The following is a 23,660-nucleotide window of genomic DNA, read 5'->3' on the forward strand; positions in this document are numbered from 1 at the left end:
TCCAACATCCCTGTGCCTTGTTGGTGTATTCAACAGTATAAGAATAACCTACCCTGCATCCCGTGCCAACCTGCCTCTCAGTGTGTCTCGTGTAGGAGAGATAAGCTTTATCACGCTCTATAGACACTGGTGAAAGTGAACATCCTGTGCTGCCTGACTGCCGCTCCGCACAGCCTCCTATCTCTGCACTGACCCAAAAAACACCCGGCAGACACTAGAAACATCTCACGCCAACACGTCCTGCGGCGAGGGCTCCGGTTAAACCTGCAACACACAGTTCAACATCCAAAGAGTCAGCTTCGCTCGCGGAACAAAAGCGGCACATGACAACCGAACGCGGGTGCATCGTGTTTATTTGGAGACTTTATTTCATTTCTGGCTCGAACACATCGCGTACGAAAACGATTTCGCCTCTTGCTGAGAGCGGCGATTAAAAACAGCTACCCAATCGGCTAAATTACACTCCTCGAACGCTGCAGATGTTGGTAAATAACGCCTCTGACATGGAAAACGCAGGAGGGTCATTTCCAAGGCAACAGCTCTGGATGTGTGTTTTTAATAGTGGCAGACGGAGCGGCTCATTTCTTGATGAAGAAGCGCGTGATGTCAGAGGCCAGTTTGGAGGCGGCTTGCTCTCGCTTCATCTGACTTCTGTCTTTGGCTTGCTGCGCGGTCCTCTGCAAAACAAACCCGCCACACATTCACCACCAAATACTACAAACGTGCTGCATGTTCCAATGAAATGCCGAAAATAAATGTAAAAACTGAATAAATATTGTGTATATAAAAAAATACTTATGTAATAGTTAAATCAGCTAATAATTAATAAAAGTATTTTTATTACTGAATCTGTAAATAAAAAAATAATAATAATAGCAATCATGTAACAATTATGTTGTAATCATTAATAAAAAAATATGTATAATGCATTTAAAATGTTTCAAATGATTAAAATATTGTAATTATTAATACTAAACAACATTGTAATTATTATTATTATTACTACTTTTTAAAAATTCACGTTTAAAGCATTTATATAAATACATAATTATTTAAAAATAAAAACATTTTAACTCATTAAATATTTAAATCAGTTAATATTACTATTATTATTAATATTATTACTACAAAATAAGTTAAGAAAATAATGAATGATAACAACCATGTAATAATTATGTTGTAATCATTAATTAAAAAAACTATATTAAATATATATACACATATATATACACATTTAAGATGCTTCAAATAATTGAAATATTGTAAATATTATTAATTATATCAGTTTTTTTTTAATTATTAAAATATTTAAAAATGTTATAATCATTAAAACGACATTGAAACTACATATATAAACATTTTATAGTGCATTTAAAATGTTTCAAATAATTTAAATATTGTAAATATTAATAATAAATAAACAACCAACAGTAATTATTATTATTATTACCGTTTAAAAATAATGTTTAAATACTATTTTATGAATTAAAGTGTTTTTATTTTCAAATAAATAACATATACATTTAAAAAATATATCAAACTAATTCTAAATATACACTTGTGTGTGTGGATGAAATACAGTACCATCCGATGGCAGACGGTGCAAAGGGTTTGAAGATTTTCAAGGGAACATTGTCCTCCTCCTCTGTACACAGGGTTAATGTGGTCCACCTGCCAGAAATGTCCTTCAACGGGACTCTGAATCATTTCATTCAGCTGCAACATGCAAACACAGACAATGTCAGACAAATCTACCAACATTTCTTTCATGACCAACATAATATAGAAGTGTTTAATAACCAATATAACCGATTTTATTCATTTGCTGCTTTTTCTAACAAAAACCACACTACTAGTTATCAATATTTAATACAAAAAAATACTGATATAAAAAAATGTGCATATTATTTGCAAACTTAAAATAGTTGTAATCATTAATAATAATAAATCATTATTTGCAGCAACAGCATTTCAATAAAACATTGATCCGTCTTCTACTAACATTCTTCTATTATTAAATAACACTAAATCTGCATAAACCATTTTATTAATTATACTTAATTTGTATAGAAATAACTAAACGACACTATTACTTTTATTCAAATAAATTTTATTAACAGCAACAAGTAAATAATAATTTAATAATAAATCTGTTCTAAATATTTAATGAAAAATACTGATATGTATGTTTGTATCAATTTCAATATTCTTAAAACCATTAACAATAAAATACTTTTAATATGAAATAATAAATAAATTACTTTAAACTGTTGTAGTCACTAATAATGACTGACAATATATTAATAATAATAATAATAATAATAATAATAATAATAGTAGTAGTTCATTAACAGCAACAATAAATAAATTAAATAATTCTCTCTTCTATTATTAACCTTCTTTACTTTTTGGAACAATACTGAAAAAATACTTGTTTATAAAATAAAGTGTTTTTTATTCAAAGTTACGTTTTAGAAATATTTTCAACCAAAATAAAAGTTAATAAAATAGATATTATCCTAAAATACAAGAATCCTATAATACAAATATAATTTCAATTATTTTATAATAATATTTTTATATCATTAATGTATACATATATATACAAATATGCCTACACACACACACATATATATATATATATATATATATATATATATATATATATATATATATTATTTTATTTTTTTGGTGACTATATGATATATCTAACAGTTAAAACTTAAACTGGCTCCGTTGTTTCCCACTCAAAGTTTAAACTACTGATAACGGTTGAATACTGACTATCGTTGAATATTACTCCAAGCACGAGTCGATCTTGCACGCAAGTACACACTTGAAAGTGTGCACCACCCAGACAGAGTCTCGAGAGTGTCCTAACAGTGTTGTTGCTGCGCATAGATCCTTTCTATTCCCGCCGTTCTATCGAACCGCTGCATGAAAGCGTCTGGAAACTCCCTTTATTCCGGAGGCTTTCCAGCAGACTCCGGGTGTTCGTCGGGATTACATCGCGAGTGGACGATCAACGCGAGGCCCTGGCATTTCAGCGCGCGACTGTTTTTAGCCCCGGCGCGCCATTGGAGAAAAACCCCGATCGATCCTCTCCTTCCCCCTCAACAGAGCCGGACGATCATTATCCAGAGTCTCAAGGGTCGCGACGCGGACGATAACCCTGCGCTACGAGAGCGGGGAGCTTCCTTACCGGACCTCGTCCGTCGATAAGTCAAGGCGTTCGCGCCAAAACACATGCTAATGCTAGGAAGCGGCGAATGCGCGCGGAGCTTTCCCCGTACGACGGCGGGCTTGTTTGTGCGTCGAGGGCACTCAAAGCGCGTTATCGATCAGGCCCTCGCCGCTCGGGGCTCTAACAGAAAAGCCGAACAAAAATCAAACCCGCACCTCGTAGCAATGCACTGTGGGAAAAATCAATGACAATCTGACAGACTAGGCGTTGTGTTAACGCTGGATGCTCCGGGGAGGACAGGACGAGTGTGTGTGTGTGTGTGTGTGTGTGTGTGTGTGTGTGTGTGTACGGCCCTGATAACTCTATAGAGAGAGAGTCAGAGAGCAGACGCCCCGAGGCCGCTGAGCTCTTATTGCTTCTGCGAGCTAAACAGGCCATCTTTATTTATCTTTCTCTGTAAGCAATATTTTTTCAATAAAATGCAGCGTCTGCCGAGTTGCTCGCGAATGTTTGGGGATAATTCTGGCTAATGTGCTTTTGGAAGCGACTAATGCACGCTTTTTCTCTCCCCGCCCCACAAACTCTGGCCAACTTCCCAGACGAAATTAGTCCTGGTTGCTGCGTACGAATCTACCAGAGGAAGTTTTCGAGAAGGAGCTGTGTGGAGCGTAAACCACCGCTTTTGTGGACACTTGAGATGACTTTTTAAAGAAGATTCTAAAGAAAGAAAGAGATAATAATACCAATATCTAATAATAATAATAATAATAATAATAATTATTATTACAAAAATGAATAATTAGTACAAAATATAGTAACATTATTATAGTAATAATGTTTTAAATTTATTAATATTACTAACATTATAATATTATTGTCTTAAGGACATCAGTGTTGTTTATTATTATTAATACTACTACTAATAATAATTATTATATTTTGAGGCATATTTAGGAAAGCATTATTTTAATTATTATTGACATGATGACAATTTTTATGGCAACTTTAGATTGTTAAATTATTATTAATTTTACTTTTATTATTACTATTATTATTAGTAGTAGTAGTAGCATTACTGATCATTTCTTGTTAATATGACAAATTTTTATAAAATAATATACACTTATTTTTATGATTATTTTGAGGCATATAAGATCGTCGATCTTAGATAAGATCTTAAATGATTTTATTTTGTTGTTTTTAAAATGATGATTTTTTTTGTGGCATTTTCTTCAAATTAGTAAAAAAATTTGTAGCATATTTACTATTTTTTTAGTAGTATTAATTTTTTTTTGTTGTATGAAAAAAAAAAAAAAAAAGAAATTAATAGTGGCTAATTTTAATACTGAAAAATAATAACACGACACAAATATTGTTAATAATATTATTTCATGGGATATTTATGCCAGCATTACATTTTTAAGAAGGCATTTAAACTTAAAAAGGCTAAAAGTGATAAATATCTTTTGCGGTCCGCCATCGTTTAATTACACAATTCGCCAAAGTGGATAGTGAAAAATGTAAAGTGCAGTGTCTGTTTTTTTATATTATATAATTATATTTATCGTAGTCTTGACAACTAATAGCTGGGAGTAAAAATACTGAAACTGTATTGCACGTTGCATTACAAAAAGACCAGAACATGCACGTTGAAAAGTTTGAGCCACTTTAGCATGTGATATTTCAGCGATGGACGGGAATAAAGAAACAAACGCGGCTAAATGTGCCGATGAGGCTGGCGGAAACGAGCCCAACCTGTTTGAGAGGGAGCTGTGCCAGCCAGGTGTTGTCCAGCATGTCCTTGCGGTGTGTGCGCGGGGCGTCCCGGACCTGCAGGTACAGCTGGTGGGCGTCGAGTCCGCAGTGCTGACACACACCCTGCTCCGTCTCCAGCACACGGGCGCGCATATAGCCCTGATTGGAGCGCAGCTGGAAGTCCTCCATACAGGCAGGGCTGCAGAAGCCTCCTGCCCAGCCGCGGTGCTCCCCGCTGGGTTTCTGGCAGGACAGACAAAGGGGGGTCCCGGTCGAGTCCACGGCCTGCAGGTAACCGGCTCTGGTGTCTGTCTGAACACACACCGAGCCCTCGGCTTCTCTGCAGACGCAAACAACACACACACACACACACACACATTAGCAAATACATTTGCAAAAAAAAAATACAAATGGTGCTGGTCTGCAAAAAAACAAAAAACACTAGGTTTATAAGGGTGTTCTTGGTTGGCTGCTTGCTACACATAACATATACACTTCTGAATATGAATGCTAATCTTGTTTTACCAATATATTTGCCCTTTTAGAATAATTCAGATTGCTAAAAAGCCACAAATAATAATTATGCATTATTTAAAAATAATAATGTAATTTTGTGACTTCAGAGAAAGCTTAAATATGGTGCATTATTATTATTATTATTATTACTACTGTAAGTATAACATTTGCATGCGTGTACATTTTAATACACCATTTTAATACAAAACAATATGGTGAAATAAAATAAAAATAGTACACACGTGACAACAATAACAGTAAAAATAATAATACAAAAATATTTATTATATTATAAGATTATTATTATTAGTAGTAATGTACAACATGCAAAAAAACATAATATATAAATGGACATAATTGAAAATAATAAAATAATATTATTATCATAAAAATGTATTTTTGTTCTAGAAAGCATAAACAAAACAATACTAAAATGCATAAAATTATATTTTTGCAATCCTGCAAAAATGTGTCAATAAAAGGATATTCATATTCTAATAATCTAATGATTATTATTATTATTATTATCTAAATGTATCTTCTGTTTCCAAATAAATTAATGCTACATTAAAACCAGTCCTCAGCAGCCTGAAATTAATTTGGTGTAAAAATAAATAAATAAATAAATAAATAAATAAATAATTAAATCACCAGGGTAACGTGCTAACCATTACTCTGTGGCTCCACCAAGGTGCATGCTATCGCTAACTAATTTTAATGATAGGCGTGCTAACGCGCAAGTATGTACGAGACTAGTCTTGATCACACCAACTAGTCTAAACTTCACCAGGAACGACTTTCTCTTTAGTCCTCCATCAGTTCTCACTTTCTCTCTCTCTCTCTCTTTCCAGTTTCTTCCTCTTTTCTCTCCATCGCCTAAAAATATCCAGCCCCAGACAGCGCTCAGTACGTCGCAATTTTTTCCTCCCGCGGTTTCCATGGCGACGCTGCAGCACTCGCGTGTGGATTAAGCCCTTATCCTCTGCACTAAGCATTTTTGAACACACTCCACACACACACACACACTTGTATCGCAGCTTTACAAGGTTAACCGTTTGCTGCTACACACATAATTACATGCCGAAATGCACTTTCAAAGTAAATTGTCACTCGCTGTGAAATATATATATATATATATATATATATATATATATATAAATTTATATATATCATTTTTTTGCAGGAGTGATGCAAATTCATAAATATGTATCTGTCAGCGACAGTCTCCTCCCTGACTGCGGGAGCAAAGCCAAGTGAAAAACATATATATTCATTTCCATTTGTGGATTAGCTACACCTGGGGCAGCAGCCGTCGCGGTTTGAGATCTCATCGCGCGACAACAAAGTCTGATGACTTTCTCACGCAGCCACAAAGTACGAGAGGAAACTGCTGTCACATATGATCAAAAAGCCACGGCGTGGCTGACGGGGCCCGTGCGCGCGCGAGTGTGTGTGTGTTGATGACTTCATCCGCCACCGCCGCGTTATTCCCTCGTTCTCGCTGTCGGGAACTCGCCGAGTGCGGCCACTTCACCAAAACCCAGTCTGCCGAACGAGTTGGTGTTTTAAATACTCGCTAGATGATAAGTTGGTGTTGCTATGTGGTTGCTAGGGTGCTATGAGTGGTCGATGGGGTGTTGTGAGTGCTTTTGCTCCATCGCTATGCAATTGCTGACACTTGATATATCGTTCTTTGACGCTCATCTTCTGTAGGATTTAACGTTTGAAACGCTCACTAGTTGAGAGCCAGTTGATGCTACGTGGTTGCTAGGGTGTTATGAGTGTTTTTAATGGTTGCTCTTGATGGTCATCTTCTGAAAGATTTAAAATTTGAAATATGAGATAAATGGGTGCTGGGGAGTGGTTGCTAGGGTGCTATAAATGTTTTACTGTGTTGCTATGCAGTTGCTGTGAGGTTTTTGAGGGAATTTATTGACGATTGATCTTCTGAAGGATTCACAGTTTAAATCAATAGTAGCTAAGTGGGTGGTTGTTAGGGTTTTATGAGTAGTTGCTATGGTGCTATAAGTAGTTGGTAGGGTGTTACAAGTGTTTTTACTGTGTTGCTATGATGTTCTTGATGATCACATGATGGATTTGACGTTTGAAATGCTCACTACATGATAAGCAGGTTATGATATGTGGTTGCTAGGGTGTTATAAGTGTTCGTTGTCTGTAGGATTTAACATTTAAAATATAAGATGATAAACGGGTGCTGCTGAGTGGTTGCTAGGGTGTTATGAGTGTTTTACTGTGTTGCTGTGCAGTGGCTGTGAGGTTTTTAAAGGTTCCTGACGACTGTCTTCTGAACGACTAAACATTTGAAAGAGAGTGGTTGCTAGGGTGCCACGAGTAGTTGCTAGGGTGTAATGACTGTTTTTACTGCATTTCTATGCAGTCGCTATGATGTTGTTGATGGTTCCTCTTGATAGTCATCTAAAAGACTTAACATTTGAAATTGGTTGCGCTTATGTGGTTGCTAGGGTGTTATGAGTGTTTTTCTGTGATGCTATGCAGTTGCTAGGATGTTTTTTTTTGATGGTTCTTGGTTGACTTCGGAAGGATTTAATGTTTGAAATAGCAGAAGCTGTGTAAAGTGGGTGTTGCTATGTGGTTGCTAGGGTGTTAGGACTGCTCTTGATGGTGGAGGCAGGCTGTCTAGATTAAAAGTTTCACTAAGCAGAATGAAAACAACAAATAAAAAAAAAAATACTAAATTTGTCACTTTCAGTTGTTTAAAATCAGTGTTATGCAAATTGCAAATTTTGTCAATATTTATTGTTGTGCCTTATCTAGATTTTTTTTCAATGTGACAATCAACATAATTTATAACTAAATTTGTAAAACAATAGGTTCAATATCAGTGATTATTATGAAGTGTTATGGCTGGTCAGACCTGTTGCTGGGGTCAGGTTTGGACGAGGACTGTCTTTTCTGACTGCTGTTGTCCTTGCTGATAATGCGGAGAGCTCCGCCCTCTTTCTGTGCCACAGCGATGGAGGTCTGAGCTACGTCCTGTCTGGAGAGATACCTGTGAGGACAGAGACAGAGACAGTGAGAGAGAGACTGTGAGGAACTCTGAGTGCCAGAAAGGGAACGCTGTGGTGGCATGAAGAGGGCAGTGCAGTATCTGCTACCAGAAAACACACAGAGCTGATGTTTGTGTAACGGAACAGCAAACTGATGTAATGCGTCAGAAAAATCCTCAAATAAAACATATTAAATTAAAAACTACTAAAAACATCTCACATTATTCATTGCCTTGGGTGAAACTTTTGCAATAAATAAACTAAAAGATATTGCATAGACAAAAAAATAAAATAAAATAAAATAAAGAAAACCCACAGACTGAAGAATTAGGTGAAAAATACATATATACATATATGTATACATATACATACATATATGTATACATATACATACATATATGTATACATATACATACATATATGTATACATATACATACATATATATATATATATATATATATATATATATATATATATATATATATATATATATATATATATATATATATATATATATATATATATATATACATATATATATATATATATATATATACATATATATGTATATATATATATATATATATACATATATATATACACACATATATATGTATATATGTATATATATATATATATATATATATATATATATATATATATATATATATATATATACATATATATGTATATATGTATATGTATATATGTATATATGTATATATATATATATATATATATATATATATATATATATATATACACATATATACACACACACACACATACATGTGTATTGCATCCAAAATAAACATTTGTATACCTAGTAGATTTATTATGTATATACAAATGCACACATACAGTATATATATTTGAGATCAGCATATTAGAATGATTTCTGAAAGATCATGTAACATAGAAAACTGAAGTAATAAAGTAATATATACTGCAGAAATAGATAAAAAAATACAAAAATAATAATAAATAAACTAAATTAGAATATATTAAATAAAATGTATACAATTTTTTAATTTTCAACTAAATAGAACATACAATTAAGCCAAAATAAAAGGTCCAATGACTTGTGTTGAACATTTTGAGTGTGTGGGGGAAACAAACAAACAAAACCACACTTAATTTGATTGACACCCACATCTGAGCCAATGAGATTCAGATCCGCCCACATGTCCCACAGCTCTCCAGCTTTAATGGTGTGTGTGTGTTTCTTGCCTGGAGGTGCTGCTGTGCCGACGCTGGGATTGAGTGAGCTCCTCGAGAAGCAGGATGGGGCTGTGAAACACTCTTCCACTCTTCCTCACCATCCTCTGCCTCATCGCAGTCAGAGAGCTCCACTCTCGCACGAACCGCACAACCTGACACACACACAGACACACACACACACACACACACACACACACACACACACACACACACACACACACACACACACACACACACACACACACACACACACACACACACACACATGCGTTTCAAGAAATCTGATGAAACAGTACTTGAAGATCCCGTCACACACACACACACACACACACACACACACACCTGTCTCCTGTTCTCACTGTGATTGAATTCTGGTGGCAGTTCCTCCCAGTTCTGCAGTCTGATATCCAAGGGAATGAAGTTACAGTGGAGCGGGAGACCGTCCTGTAGAAACACACACACACACACACACCATACTCAGTTCTGAGCAGCCAGATATACTGAATATTTACTAGATATTTAATATTTTATTGACAATATAAAATTAACCAGCATTTTATTCGCCGCTTTTCCTCAAGACTCCGCGGGTGGACTAGTTTCTGGCTCAGCACCGCTGCTGATATTGTTTTGAAATTTGATTCATTTCTGTGAATCCATTCCTTCAAATTGCCAGTTTGGGTGAATTTGTTCAAAGTGATTCGATGAAGCATTTCTGTCATCACTCAAAAGTGTTCATAGAAATATCTGCAGGGCGTCTGACCAGGTTTAGTAAAATGTAAGTGCAGAAGTATGTTGGCGCGCATAAATACGTATATTTAGCAAATAATGAAAAATATGGACAACAGCAGCTATTAAACAGTTTGATGCAAACATTTAATCTGTAAAAGGGCAGTTAAATATATTAATATACAAATTGCAGATATTGCAAATACAATAAAAGTGATCTGCTGAAAACCATTTTTTTTAATAAATCTATGAAAAAAAATACACAAATATACAAATGTGTGTGTAAAATTAAAAATTAAAAAAATTAAGAACCACCTATAATAATAATACCTTGCCAATAATGTCATACTTCACACTCACCCATAAAGTATATTTATGAAATGTCAATATTAGATATACTAGATTATTATTGTTTTTTAATGATTTAAAAAATATTAAATATAAAAGTAAATGAATGTAAAACATTTAAAACAAATGTATTTAAAATAAATAAAATATATACTTATTATAAGCATATTAAAATTATATATTAGGTGTGTGTATATATATATATATATATATATATATATATATATATATAATTATTAATAAGTAATAATCAAAACACATAAAAAGTAGCAACACTACTGCTGTTACTTTAAGTGAGAAATCTGAATATGAAGGGAGAGCCAAAGGTAGTCCCTCAAGGTCACGATGACAACGAGCCGTGTTCACGCGAGCGGAGAGACGCTGGTTAAAGAGCTGCCAATCACAGGCAGCGGTCCAGTTCTCCTGCACCAGCTGGACCGCCGTCCCACAACGTCTGTCCACGGGGAGACAAAAGATTACATTTCCAGCCCACGGCAGGCATCTCTCCCAGCTCTTCCTCTGTCTTCCTGCTCCACTCCGGCATTCATCACCCGCTCGGCTGAGATGGCCTCAGGAAAAGCTCTTATTAAAAACCAACCCGGATAATATTTCTCAATCAAAGTCAATTAGAGGCCCCCTGCTTATATCTGCTTCCATTTAATACAGTTGCAGAGAGCCGCAAGAATCCCGGCGTGTCGCTGTACAAACGAGGACAGGGAGATTTCAACACTTTATTTGCCCTCAGATTAACACTCGAAGCTTTGCTCGTCGTGTTCACGACTCCATCCGGAGAACATTTAGGGCCATGATGCAGATCCGGGTTGGTCTGGTACGAAAGAAACCCTCACGAACTTGTAGAACAGAACGGATTCTGCTGACAGGTTCAAAATCATTTTTGTGTCTCATATAATTATACTCATATACTTTTGCTTGTCAATATTTTGTGCAAGGTTTTTTTTTTCCGAATGTCGCATTTTTTACAACTAAAATGTTTATAACGCTTGCAAAGATTACTTTTTTTTATTTGCTGGTATTTTACATTATTTCTGAATTTACAGCAATTTTTTTGCTATTTAAAATTAAAATTGAAATCCTTCATAAAAAGGATTTAAATACATAATTCTACATTACGAATAAAATTATTCCAGTAAAAAAAAAAAAAAAAATGACTCAAAGCACAGTGATCACAGAAATAAGCCACCGTTTTGATGGCAAGGTACGCTGATAAAACTCTAAATGCTTAGGAAATGTCAAGCACGTTAACTATAAATATCAAGCACGTTAACTATAAAGACAACGACGAAGATATAGCTGTAAAAAATGTTCTTAATATTAACACCATCAACACCACGGCTATAACGATAAAGTCACAGAGAAACTATATAGCTGACGATGTTTTTTACAGCTGACGAACGATAAATACATTCACGGCCAATCAGAATAAAACACTAGCGAGCTTGATATTTAAAGCGACAGGCGCATATGCGCTTAGAATAAATAGTCGATACGGTTCGCTGGCGTACTGTCATTATCTTTATAGTTATCGTAAAGTGAACGAGGCTCAACACTGTATACCTCGTCATAGACGTAGATCCTGTCGGTGTTTTTGCTGGCACAAAACTTCAGACAGTTGTACACGGGAACAGAGTCGCCCGACTCCTTCTGAACGTGAATGTCATGAGCTATCAGAGAGAGAGAGAGAGAGAGAGAGACATGATGGGAAAGTCGGAGTGACTAATAGGAGGAGAAAAAAAGAGAGCAGGGCAATGAGAGGACGAGCGGAGCGGATGATCGTTATGCTCCTGATAAAGGTCAGGTGACGCGAGCGCTAACGAACGCTGGAATGCAGCAGGTACACGCCGTGACCTCAAACGATCCCGGAGAAATGGGATTCGTCCGGATTCGGTCCCGCAGAGCCGTTCTACATTCATTTGGGTCAGGCTCACTGCAAAGACGCCCCGCGAGGCTTAGTTACCAGAACCCTACCGCGGTCTAAAATAGCCGAGCCGTCGCCGGCTGGCCAATCACAACGTGTTATTAAAGAGCCATTATGCTTACTGTATGCTGCCGGGAAGCTGGGGCACTGCGAGCGTGTGTGTGTGTGTGTGTGTGTGTGTGTGTGTGCCGTAGAGGGGGGCGTTAAGACAAACCCTGCAGCGTCTGAAAATTGCACTCTTCATAAGAAAGGTGAACGCTCGTCGATTGTCTGGCTTCGAAATGGCCTGTTATTATCCATATTTCACGCAGACGTGCTCTCAGCTGCGGTGACGCAACTGGGAAATTGTTCTAAGGAGGTAATTTCGGTCCTCGAGGGCTGATGCTTTCTCTGAAAGAACGCAACGGGAGGTATTTAGCGAAAGGTGCGAGCTGCTCTTTGATGCTTTTTGAGGATTCGACGGCAACCCAATTGCACCTCATGTAACTTTGTAAAAAGTGGTTCAGTCTTATAATTATATCACTTCAGCTTTTATTGGAATTTTTATTGATTGCTATATACATTTTTTTGAAATACTATAAAATATGAAATAACTTCAAGTACGCATTTAAATTATAAAAATAAAAAAAGACTGTTATTATGAAATGTATATTATAACTTATATGAAATAAGATTTTATTTTTTATTCAAAAATAATCTTTTTTTTTTAAAAAAAGAATCTCAGTTCGGTGCATTCAGCCTTACAACGAATACAAGTAATTCCCTCTAATCCAATGAAAACAAAGCCCCCTAAACAGTGACCATGAACGTTAATTCTAAGTCTCTCACGCAGACTGACCAAGGACTATGCTTTAAAGACTTGTGCGCTCAACTGTTTGAGAAATGGAGCTTTGTGCTCGTGTATCCTACCACTCTTATTTGGCTCAAATCCAAAAAAATGTATATTTTCGATGTAACGCATTTCAATTCTAAACTATTATTTATCATGTACATTACAGGCTTTGTACTTCAGTCGTGTTTAAACTATAACGCAAAGGCAGGCATGCTGATGTTTGCTTTACAGTATTTATTTTGATAAAAGTACCAACTGCACTGTCATGTTAGTAATGCTAGAAGTGATATATGTGTGTGTGTGTGTGTGTATTTAACATGTATATACAGTACAGTATATATATATATATATATATATATATATATATATATATATATATATATATATATATATACATACATATATACACACTGTATGTATATATATATATATATATATATATATATACACACACATACAGTACATATATGTATATATATATATATATATATATATATATATATATATACACACACATACACACACACACACACACACACACATGAACAGACATGAACATTACCATGTGTTACGCGTTCTCATGTGTGTTTTGGTTAACATACAGTAAAGGAGAAATAAGCTGCGTGTCATCTTAAAGTTTTATCCCATCAGTTTTTCCACCGGAGCCGCTCTCGTCAGTTTTGTGTTAAAAACGCTCCGCTCTCCTCCCAAATTTAAAAGCTGCTGTCGGTTAATGAAGGTTTGAAGAAAGAACTCGTGGCTAAATTGGACTCTTGTCATGTCAGAAAGTGATAAGACTTTCAATTTTACGGACGCCGCAATCACCGATATTACTTTAGCCACTGTCGCTATGGTTACTAGTAAGGAACGCAGGCTTGACTCCCGTTGCACGTTCATACGGACAGAAAAACACTGCTGTGTGAACGAGACATTTCGAGACTCACACCTGTAAAGAAAATATGGCCGTCAATCCCAAATGCAGGACTGACAGCCGCATTCTGCTGGATATGTGTGTGTGTGTGTGTGTGTGTGTGTGCGTGTGTGTGAGAATGTGGAACAGACCTGAGTCACAGCTGGAAACAGTTTGTGAGCCGAACTCATTCTTTCGTTGAGGTTCTTGCTCAATGTGTGTTTCTGCCACATCCGGACTGGCCTGTAGGTTTGGATGTGTGTGTGGAGCTTGTGGGCTGCTGGGGCTGGATGGGTCATTTTCCTGATCTAAATCAGAGATACAGATGGTAGTGAGCGATGAGGAGGATGAGGAGGAGGAAGGGTGATCCGGTAAAGATGAAGATGTGCTGGGAGCTAACACACAGACAGAGAAAGAGAGAGAGAGAGAGAGAGAGAGAGAGAGAGAGACATAGAGCATGAGTTAAGTTTACCGTTTCAACTTGATCATCACATTTTACAGCACACAACTAGTCTGATATAAACTGATATTTCACCTCAAAATTTTAATTATGGCTTAACGACAGTATTACTTGATTTCTTCCATCTAAATGATCAAATGCACAAATACAAATAGAATATTAAATAAATAAACATAACAAATATACACATACATATATACACAATTACCCATGTACACACTAATACATGCATACATACACAAAATAAAAATAATAATAATAAAAAAAAATTAAATTGAATAAAGGCCTGCTAATCCTTTTATTATCTCAAATACATCCCCATCATCCAAGCATCTTCAGAAGCCTTACATCTTCCTGAAATAATATACGTTAAATTACTGCAGTTTAATATTTGAATGATTCTAATTAAAAATAAATAATACATTCTAAATGCAACTTCTTAATGTTTTAATAAAATGATCCAATATAAAATTTACTATATAAAAATACAAGAAATAGAATTACTGCAGTTTTATTCCTTTAATTACAGAAATATACTATTAATCAAACTTTCAATGCATCGAGACTTACACGTTACGCAAACGATTAATCGCATCCAAAATAAGTTTTTCTTTACATAATACATGTGTGATGTGTATATTTATGATAAATAAATACATGTACAATGCATGCACATAACAAAAATAAACGCATATTACAAGAAAATGAAATGTTTTTTGACCTAGCATGCATCCCGAAGCCAAAATATGAACCTTTTATAACCCATAAAAGGGGCACTTTAAAGAAAAGATTAGTTTATTTGTAACGATTTAAAGCCTAATAATGCTATTACGCCACTGTATGTTCATGAGTACCATCAATGAGTACCATTTTTGGTTTCATACGATGCCTTTCTTGCATAAACGATTGTTATTTATATACATCTTCAAATGAATTCTTTGAATTAAACGATACTAAGCAGACGGGTCACCTTCAAGAGTAAAAAAGCGTTTCGTAAATGCACGGAAAAGAGCGACCGGGACATTATTTGAAATTTATTATTCATAACGTCACGGGAGTGAGCAAACGATCCGACGTTCCTTCGATTTCTTGAGCCGGGCCTGTGTCCGGGGCGCTCTGAGACAGGCCCGTCTCGGGGAAGAAGAGCGAGCGCGCGCCGCCGTTAACGTGGAGGAACAGATGCTGTCTGTTTTGCGTTTGACTGATTTCCTTCCCTCAGACCAGCAGTTTCACATCTCTCTGCCATATGGCGCCACGGGACACGGCGGGGGGAGAAAAAAAAAAAAAAAAACACGGTCTGCATTTAAAGCCTCCCCAGTGCCCTTCCGTCTCAGAAAAGCATCTTTACGATGCGGAGGCGCTGAAATGCATTATCTGTCTGGTAGCTGTTGTCTCACCGTCTCCCCCCGAGGGAGCCGATCGTCAAAAAAAAACGTGACAGGACGCTCGGGCCGTAATGACGAAGTTTTGATGTCGGCGGTTTATTTGGATCGGCGAGGCTGCGGAGGAGTTTGATAATTGCGATTGTCTTCCTTCGAGGGCCGCTAATGAATTTCCACACCTCTGATTCGCTCGCTCGCTTTCCCTTTTCGGATTCTAGCGCTCTTCTTTTTCACACCATCCCCTCCGAGCTTTGCATTACCCTTTCTTTCTTTCTTTTTCTTTCTTTCTCGCCCTCTCCTTCTCACTCTCGCTCTCGCTGAAAGGTCTCGTATGGATCTTCTGAAATGTCAGCTGAATTTGTGAGAAGCTGAATAAAAGCTCCACTGCTGTGCTGTCTCTTAACGAGCCGGCTCGCCGAAAGAAAGCCAGACACTAGCAGAAAACAACTCCCGCTGCGTATCTGAACCCTTATCACTGTCTGGAGTGGCTCTGCGGTGCCACCTTTGTGGCCGACGATCTGTAACGCTTCAGGACGGACAGCTAAAAAAACCGCGACGCTTTCGCTCGGGGTGAACCGAATGCTGAAAGGTTCAAACCGGGAATAATATGTAGATCACGCACCGGTTTCAAAACATGAAATTGGATGATATGAGTCGTGTAAACGGGCACCTTCGTGACCGCAGATCTGCTGAAAGCGAGGGCGAATGGTTCGGAAACGCTCGCTCGCTTGGATTCATTTTTTCCTTTTTTTTTTCAGATTCAAAAGAAAGAAAGAAAGAAAGGTTTAAAGAAGGTCGAAATGAATAGAATGATGCATGACGGGATTTTTCAGAGGACAGCAGTAAATGATTATTTTATTTTCTGCAAATTTACAACCCTTGATCAACAGGGCCATACAAATGGTCTTAAAATAATAATAATATATATATTTTTTTAACAAAAACAAGGTTTAAAAAAATTAACATTAAATTATTAAATATTTAATAAAGATAATAATAATAATATATATATATATATATATATATATATATATATATATATATATATTTACAAGTACATGGAATAATAATAATAAACATTTATTTTCAAGTTTTCTTATTATTTTATTGTTTTCTTATCATTTTCAGAAAAACGATTGACTTATTAATAAATTATTTTTTTATAAAGTAATAAAGTAAAACCAACCAACCTACAAAGAAAAAGATTTAATAAATAACACATTGTACTAATTTATAATTGTGAATACCAAGCTAAATGCCATCTAAATATATATATATATATATATATATATATATATATATATATATATATATATACCCTATAAAACATATTTAATATATATAACCCTATATAAAAAAACATATCTAAAAATTATATAGATAGATATAAAATCATTTAGGTCCCCCATCTTGAGCAAATAGCTAAAAGCTTTATATTGAAAAAAGTTACTCTTCTTTTCTGTACTTTTTTAATGATATAAGGAAAGTTACTCGCCTTGTTCAATAAAAGTTACACTGAAAAAAAACAAAAGAAGCAAAATCTACTTTTTACTAAATCTACTAAAACGTACTACACTGAAGTTTTGTGAGCATAAACACCTTAGCTTGTGTAAATATGCTCTATTTGCTGGTGACAGCGTTTCGATCAGAATACTTGGCGTCTGATTTTTCGAGTCTGGAAGCTGCTCGTTTCTCTCAGAAGTGAAGTCTTGACACACCGGCGCTGTGGTTTTCGCTCAGGCTTTGATGGCTGAGTGTTGAGTTGATAGAGACGCAGCGCCGCATGTTTGTTTCACGCTTCAAATTAATCAGATATGTTCTGCAACTTCTTGATCTACAGTCATGTGATCGCTTTCTGTGTGTGCAAGCAGCTGCTGTGATTTACTGTATGTGAGAGACATCTGCATTTCTAAGCCGTTTAATAACTCCTATATCCTATGCGCTTTATTATGTTTCCGTTTATGTAATTCTTTAAATAAAGCTTTTCAGTTATTTAAAGGTAATTACACAATATGTGACAGTGACCTACCATAAAGAAGAACTTTCTAGCATAGAAACGACATAGAAACATGCTAAAGCTATTTAAAGGACCTTAGCAACTGCTTAGCAACACATTGACATCATGAAGGAAAAATCACACTGACTTTCTAATGCATTATGTGTGTGTATATATATATATATATATATATATATATATATATATATATATATATATATATATATATATATATATATATATATATATATATATATATATATATATATATATATATATATATATATATATATACACACACACACATATACATATATATGTTTATATATATATATATATATATATATATATATATATATATATATATATATATACATATATATATATATATATATATATATACATATACATATATATATATATATAAAATCATACATATACATATATACATATATATATATATAAAAATACATCATTTTTTGTTAATAATACCTTTGTTAAAAATAAATTTAATACAGTAAGGTAAACATGTGTATATAATATTTAAACAATTACAATATGTATATGTTCATTAAAATAATAGTTAATAATAGTTCATACTTTTTTAAATATTATTTTTTGTTGCTATTATCTAATGTTAGAAGTCTACTTTTAAGAAAGAAAAACACTAATTAAGTTTTTTTTTTGTTTTTTTTCAATATTATAATAGAGGTATAATAAAATCACATATATATTTCACAATCACATATGTGTATATATTTTAGAAAAAAAATGCATTGCGATCCTCTCATCAACAATTAAATATTTCAGAATCGATTCTGATCTTGTTTTTTTTTCTCCCACATACGGCATTTATTTTATAGACATATATATTGTTTACACATCTTCGTAAACATTAAATTATCATCATTAATGATGACGTTCTCAAGTTCACTGCGCGATAAAAGAGCAGCGAGATAATTTCGCTAAACATACTTTTGTGCGCCGAGGAGGAAAGAGTCATGCGAAGATGAATAAACGATCTCGCTTGTGGTGAAGTGCTCCTTTGAAAAACACAGAAAACGTATAGGTTGTGTTTTGAGCGCGTGTGTGTACAGATTGCGGCTTTCAAGCGCGTCAGAGCGGCGGGCGAACACGCAAACACACACAGATGTACGTGTGTAATAAGACAGCAGCAGCTGGCCTGCTATGTGCTTATATCTGTGTGTTTGATTTCGCATCAACCAGGCTGTTGTCAAAGACAGGCTGACGATCTGATCGATGGCATTGGACTTGATGGCGAAAACAAAGCTTACGAAGATTTCACAAAGTTTTCTAGCGGCGACGCTGAACGAAAGCGGCATTCTTGATTTGACAGGTGCCAAAATCCATTCCGCCTCACCGTGGCCGTGATAATGAGTCATTTTCAATCTGATCTATTTCTGTCGTTCAGCGCTCACGCCTCCTTTTTTTTTTTGTCTTCAGAACGTTTCTGCCTGTTGTTCTTTCGCATTTGGATTCTCTCGTGAGTTCGGTGGCTAAGAGGAGGAAGGTTTCGACATCGCTTTACCGAGGATCAGTGCCCTGGATCAGCCGTGCCTTTATAAAGCCCGTCAAATACAGAGGGGTCCAAAAGTCCCCGACCAAACTGAAAATCTGGGGTTCAAAATCTAATTTAGACCTGGAAATGCGCAGCGTTTCAGGATTTGAGCACAACTGCCACTAACAGAAAAGACAAACCAAGACATTCTTAAACTTCTCATGGAAAAAAGTTATTAAAGAAATTAGATATATAGTATATTAAGTGTAAAATATATATTTAATTAAATAAATTATATATATATTTAAATAATTACTGTATTAAAAATGCATAAAAATATGTATATATATATATATATATATATATATATATAATATTTAAATATATATATAAAATATTTAAATACATATATATGTGTGTTTGTGTGTGCATATATATATATATATGTGTGTGTGTGTGTGTGTGTGTGTGTGTGTATTTATTTTATTTTTTGAATTAAATTACATTTACTTCATACATAAAATATATAATCTATAAAATGTGAACTAGAAGTCACCAGTAATCTCAGACTTTTAGACCCCATTATAAATTAAGAAAATGTGCCATAACTGCGATAATGTCAGGACGTTTTTTGCATATCGTGCTCGTCAAGGGTGTTGATAAGTGCTTGCTTAGTTTTCCCTGAGCTGTTTTAGAGTTAAATCAAAGTTAAATAAAGGCTCAGTCTGACTTTTAACAGCACAAGTTACGACGGTTGCTTGAAAGCAGGATGCTGACATTAAAATACAATTTTTAGACATTTGTTTGTGTAGGTTTCACCTTTTTGTGCATTCCGCGGACTTTCACACATCTCGCAGCGTAGCAGCAGTCCGCTGTTGGAGAAAGTACACGCCGAACAGTTCCACTTCTGATTGTGAAGCGGAGCCTGCAGTCCCACCGAGAGCCTTCGGGGGGCGCACAAGGACGACAGGGGGCTCTTCTTACCCCCGCGTCGCGACAAGGGGCTAACTTGCCTAAACCTCTTCACCTGCGGAGAAAAATCCTCCCCCTGGTTGGTCTTCAAAACGGGGCTTTGGATCTCCAGGGTCCGAACAGGCTCCGCCCCCTCAGGTAATTGGGCGAGAGGAGATCCGTTGGAGGGTGAATCCCCGGTTCGTTTCCTCTTCTTTTCTTTGTTCACCGAGGGGGAAAAGAACGATCGGATGTCATGCTGCTTGTCCCTTTCAAACTGTGGCGGATGAGAAAAAAAAAAAAAAAAAAAAAAGAACGCTTTTTGTGACACACAAAGTGTTTGAGGCTAAGAAACTTCATCTCATGACAGCAAAGTGATGAAACCAAAGACACTTCAGAGAGGAAAGCACTTTTTGAGGTTCAGGCTTCCATGACTGGAAGGTGGAAATCCTTGTCATGTTTAAGGATGTCAAAAGTACCAGTTCTGTCACTAGCGATGATGAATCAATCAAGAAAAAAGACATTTCTTCAAATGCACGCACAAATTCTGACATATTCTACAAGGCATGCGACAATGCGTTATACGCGGCAAACATCTCTGCAAATGCGTAATGAGAATCATTTATAAATCTGCAGTTGTCAAAAAAGCACAGGTCTTCCTGCAAAAAAGCAAGACCTCAATATTTAAAATTTTACTGTTGTTCTGTAAATTACAAAAAACAATACGACAATAATGATAATGCCAATTACAATAGCTCCATTCATAATTTTTTCACTAATACTTAGTGTTCGGATTGGGAGCTATAATATTTTCTAACGTTTTAAAGAAGTCTGCGTTTATTTGTACAGTAAAAAACACGCAACCGATTCAAGATGTGTTCATTTCGTTTGATTATAGTAAAAATCATGTGGCGCCACATATTTTCATTTTGGTGAATCCTTATTTTTGAAGTCGTGAGAGCTGTACTAGCATTCACTTTAATTCTGAACAGTGACGTAACGTACGTACGTGAGAAAAGAAAATTCCGTCCTTGTCGTCCTCAGAGTCGCCTTTCGCGTCGCTGCTCGGCGTCCACGCCTTAGCAAAGTTCAGAAAGTCCCATTTCTCTTCGTCTCCCACATCAGCTTTCAAATACTCTTTTTTTCCGTTCAGAGCGCTGCCCGTAACCGTTTCCTGTCCAACATCGTTTGTAAGAATCTCAGCAAACAAAGGCACATTTTCCAAACAAGTCTGTTCAAAGTTTACGGCAGACATTGTGTTGCCACTTAATTTAGCCTCAAGACATCACATATCGACTATTTTAGAAGCACTTTGGCAACCCTTGCAAAAGAAGTTCGTACCAATTCAAACCTGTACATTTTTGAGTGCATCTGTGAATACTCAAAGTGACATTGTTTCCTTATCTGAAGGTTGAGCTACCTTTCTGTTTAACATGGCCCACATGACAGTGTCAAAGGTTCCTTTGGCGATGAGGTAGTGGATGTGCACGGTCGTGGTCTGCCCTATGCGATGCGCTCTGTCCTCTGCTTGTTTGATGTGTCCTGGGTTCCAGTAGAGTTCGGCGAAGACCACGTGAGACGCAGCCGTAAATGTCAGACCCTGAGCACAAAGAGATTCATCCGTTACAGGCACCACGATGGCTATATCTTCGTGTGAAAATTACTGAGGTGGACGTGCTTGAGAGTGTTACGAGGTTGAGAACAATAAAGGGAAGTGAGATGTTACGAGGCTGAAGTTGTGTGAAACGTAACAGTGTCGTGATTTTACGGTACTTGTAACGGTTTTGCGCGAAATGTTACGAAAAACTGCTGTTGCAAAAAAAGAACAGTATAATGTAAATAATGTTGAACGTTACAAGCTTGTGTGATTTGTACATTTATCGAGGGTTGAGGTGTTACAAAGTAAAATATGTTTAAATTAGGGATGCACGATTCTGTCTAAATGTTATCGCTGTTGGACGATAAAGGCTTAAATTTGATTTACTTACTGGGCGCTGTTAGCCTTTTTATAATAAAATGAAAGCAAAATGACTAAATAACAAAGATATATGTGTTTCTGAATAAATCAGCATCGATGTCATAAAAATGAAGAGTCTATTTTAAGTTAAAAGCTACAGTTTATATAAATAAAAATAAATAAAAATATATCACAAACATGACACTTAAAAAAAACCTCTAATATATATGTAGATTTATTCAGTAATACGTAGTATTTTTAAACTGAAATACAAAGAGCTTTAATGTTTTTACATATAGCCCTTTTAATGTTAAATCTACAAATATTTTCTGCTTCTTCTGAGAAAAAAAACAGAGATTGATTTTATTATAGTCATGTTTATTACTTTTAACAAATAAGTTTTTGCTCAAAACTAACCCAAGTTAAAAATAATTAGTTTATAATTTTCACGCAGGACAGACTTGGTATTATGAAAAAAACAAAGAAAAATACCATCTGTATCGTCATCGGCTATCAGCCAAAATTATTTGAAAAATATTGGCATATCGGACATCAGCAAAAATCTAACACGGAACATCTCTAGTTGATATAACAACATAATGCGTTTACAAAGTTGTGTAAAGTGTAACAAATAATAGCACAACGTTTACATACTATATAGAAGAATATAGTATGACAGTATTATTTAATTTAATCTAAAATGTTGTTATTGTGGTTGACACGCTTCAGAGTGTCATAATGTTGCCTGAGGAATAAAGAAGAACAGTATGATGTTACAAGGTTGTTTAAAACATTGAGCGTTTGAGATGCTACGAAACATGTTTGCGTAGTTGATGCTTTACAAGGGTTTGTGAAAAGTAACGAACAACAGAACAACAAACAGAATACAAACAGAACAGTACAACGTTTGTGACGTTAAGACGTTAGAAGTCTGCTT

General features: G+C 35.5%; 1 protein-coding gene across 5 annotated transcripts in view; it reads right to left on the reverse strand.

Moving 5' to 3' along the window:
• Nucleotides 1-336: 336 nt before the first annotated feature.
• Nucleotides 337-23,660, reverse strand: part of zranb3 (zinc finger, RAN-binding domain containing 3) — a 53,642-nt gene continuing 30,318 nt past the window's right edge. For all 5 annotated transcript variants that reach the window (XM_043222393.1, XM_043222394.1, XM_043222395.1 and 2 more), the window contains 11 exons: nt 22,187-22,366; nt 21,776-21,940; nt 20,635-21,043; nt 14,611-14,853; nt 12,356-12,462; nt 10,049-10,150; nt 9,716-9,858; nt 8,352-8,486; nt 4,940-5,279; nt 1,585-1,716; nt 337-677 (listed from right to left, as the gene is read on the reverse strand). In XM_043222393.1, the coding sequence (XP_043078328.1) occupies nt 579-677; nt 1,585-1,716; nt 4,940-5,279; nt 8,352-8,486; nt 9,716-9,858; nt 10,049-10,150; nt 12,356-12,462; nt 14,611-14,853; nt 20,635-21,043; nt 21,776-21,940; nt 22,187-22,366 (2,055 nt within the window). In that variant the 3' untranslated portion in view covers nt 337-578. The remainder of the gene's footprint in view (nt 678-1,584; nt 1,717-4,939; nt 5,280-8,351; nt 8,487-9,715; nt 9,859-10,048; nt 10,151-12,355; nt 12,463-14,610; nt 14,854-20,634; nt 21,044-21,775; nt 21,941-22,186; nt 22,367-23,660) is intronic.

This window comes from Puntigrus tetrazona, chromosome 22 (genome assembly GCF_018831695.1).
Source record: "Puntigrus tetrazona isolate hp1 chromosome 22, ASM1883169v1, whole genome shotgun sequence".
NCBI lineage: Eukaryota > Metazoa > Chordata > Actinopteri > Cypriniformes > Cyprinidae > Puntigrus > Puntigrus tetrazona.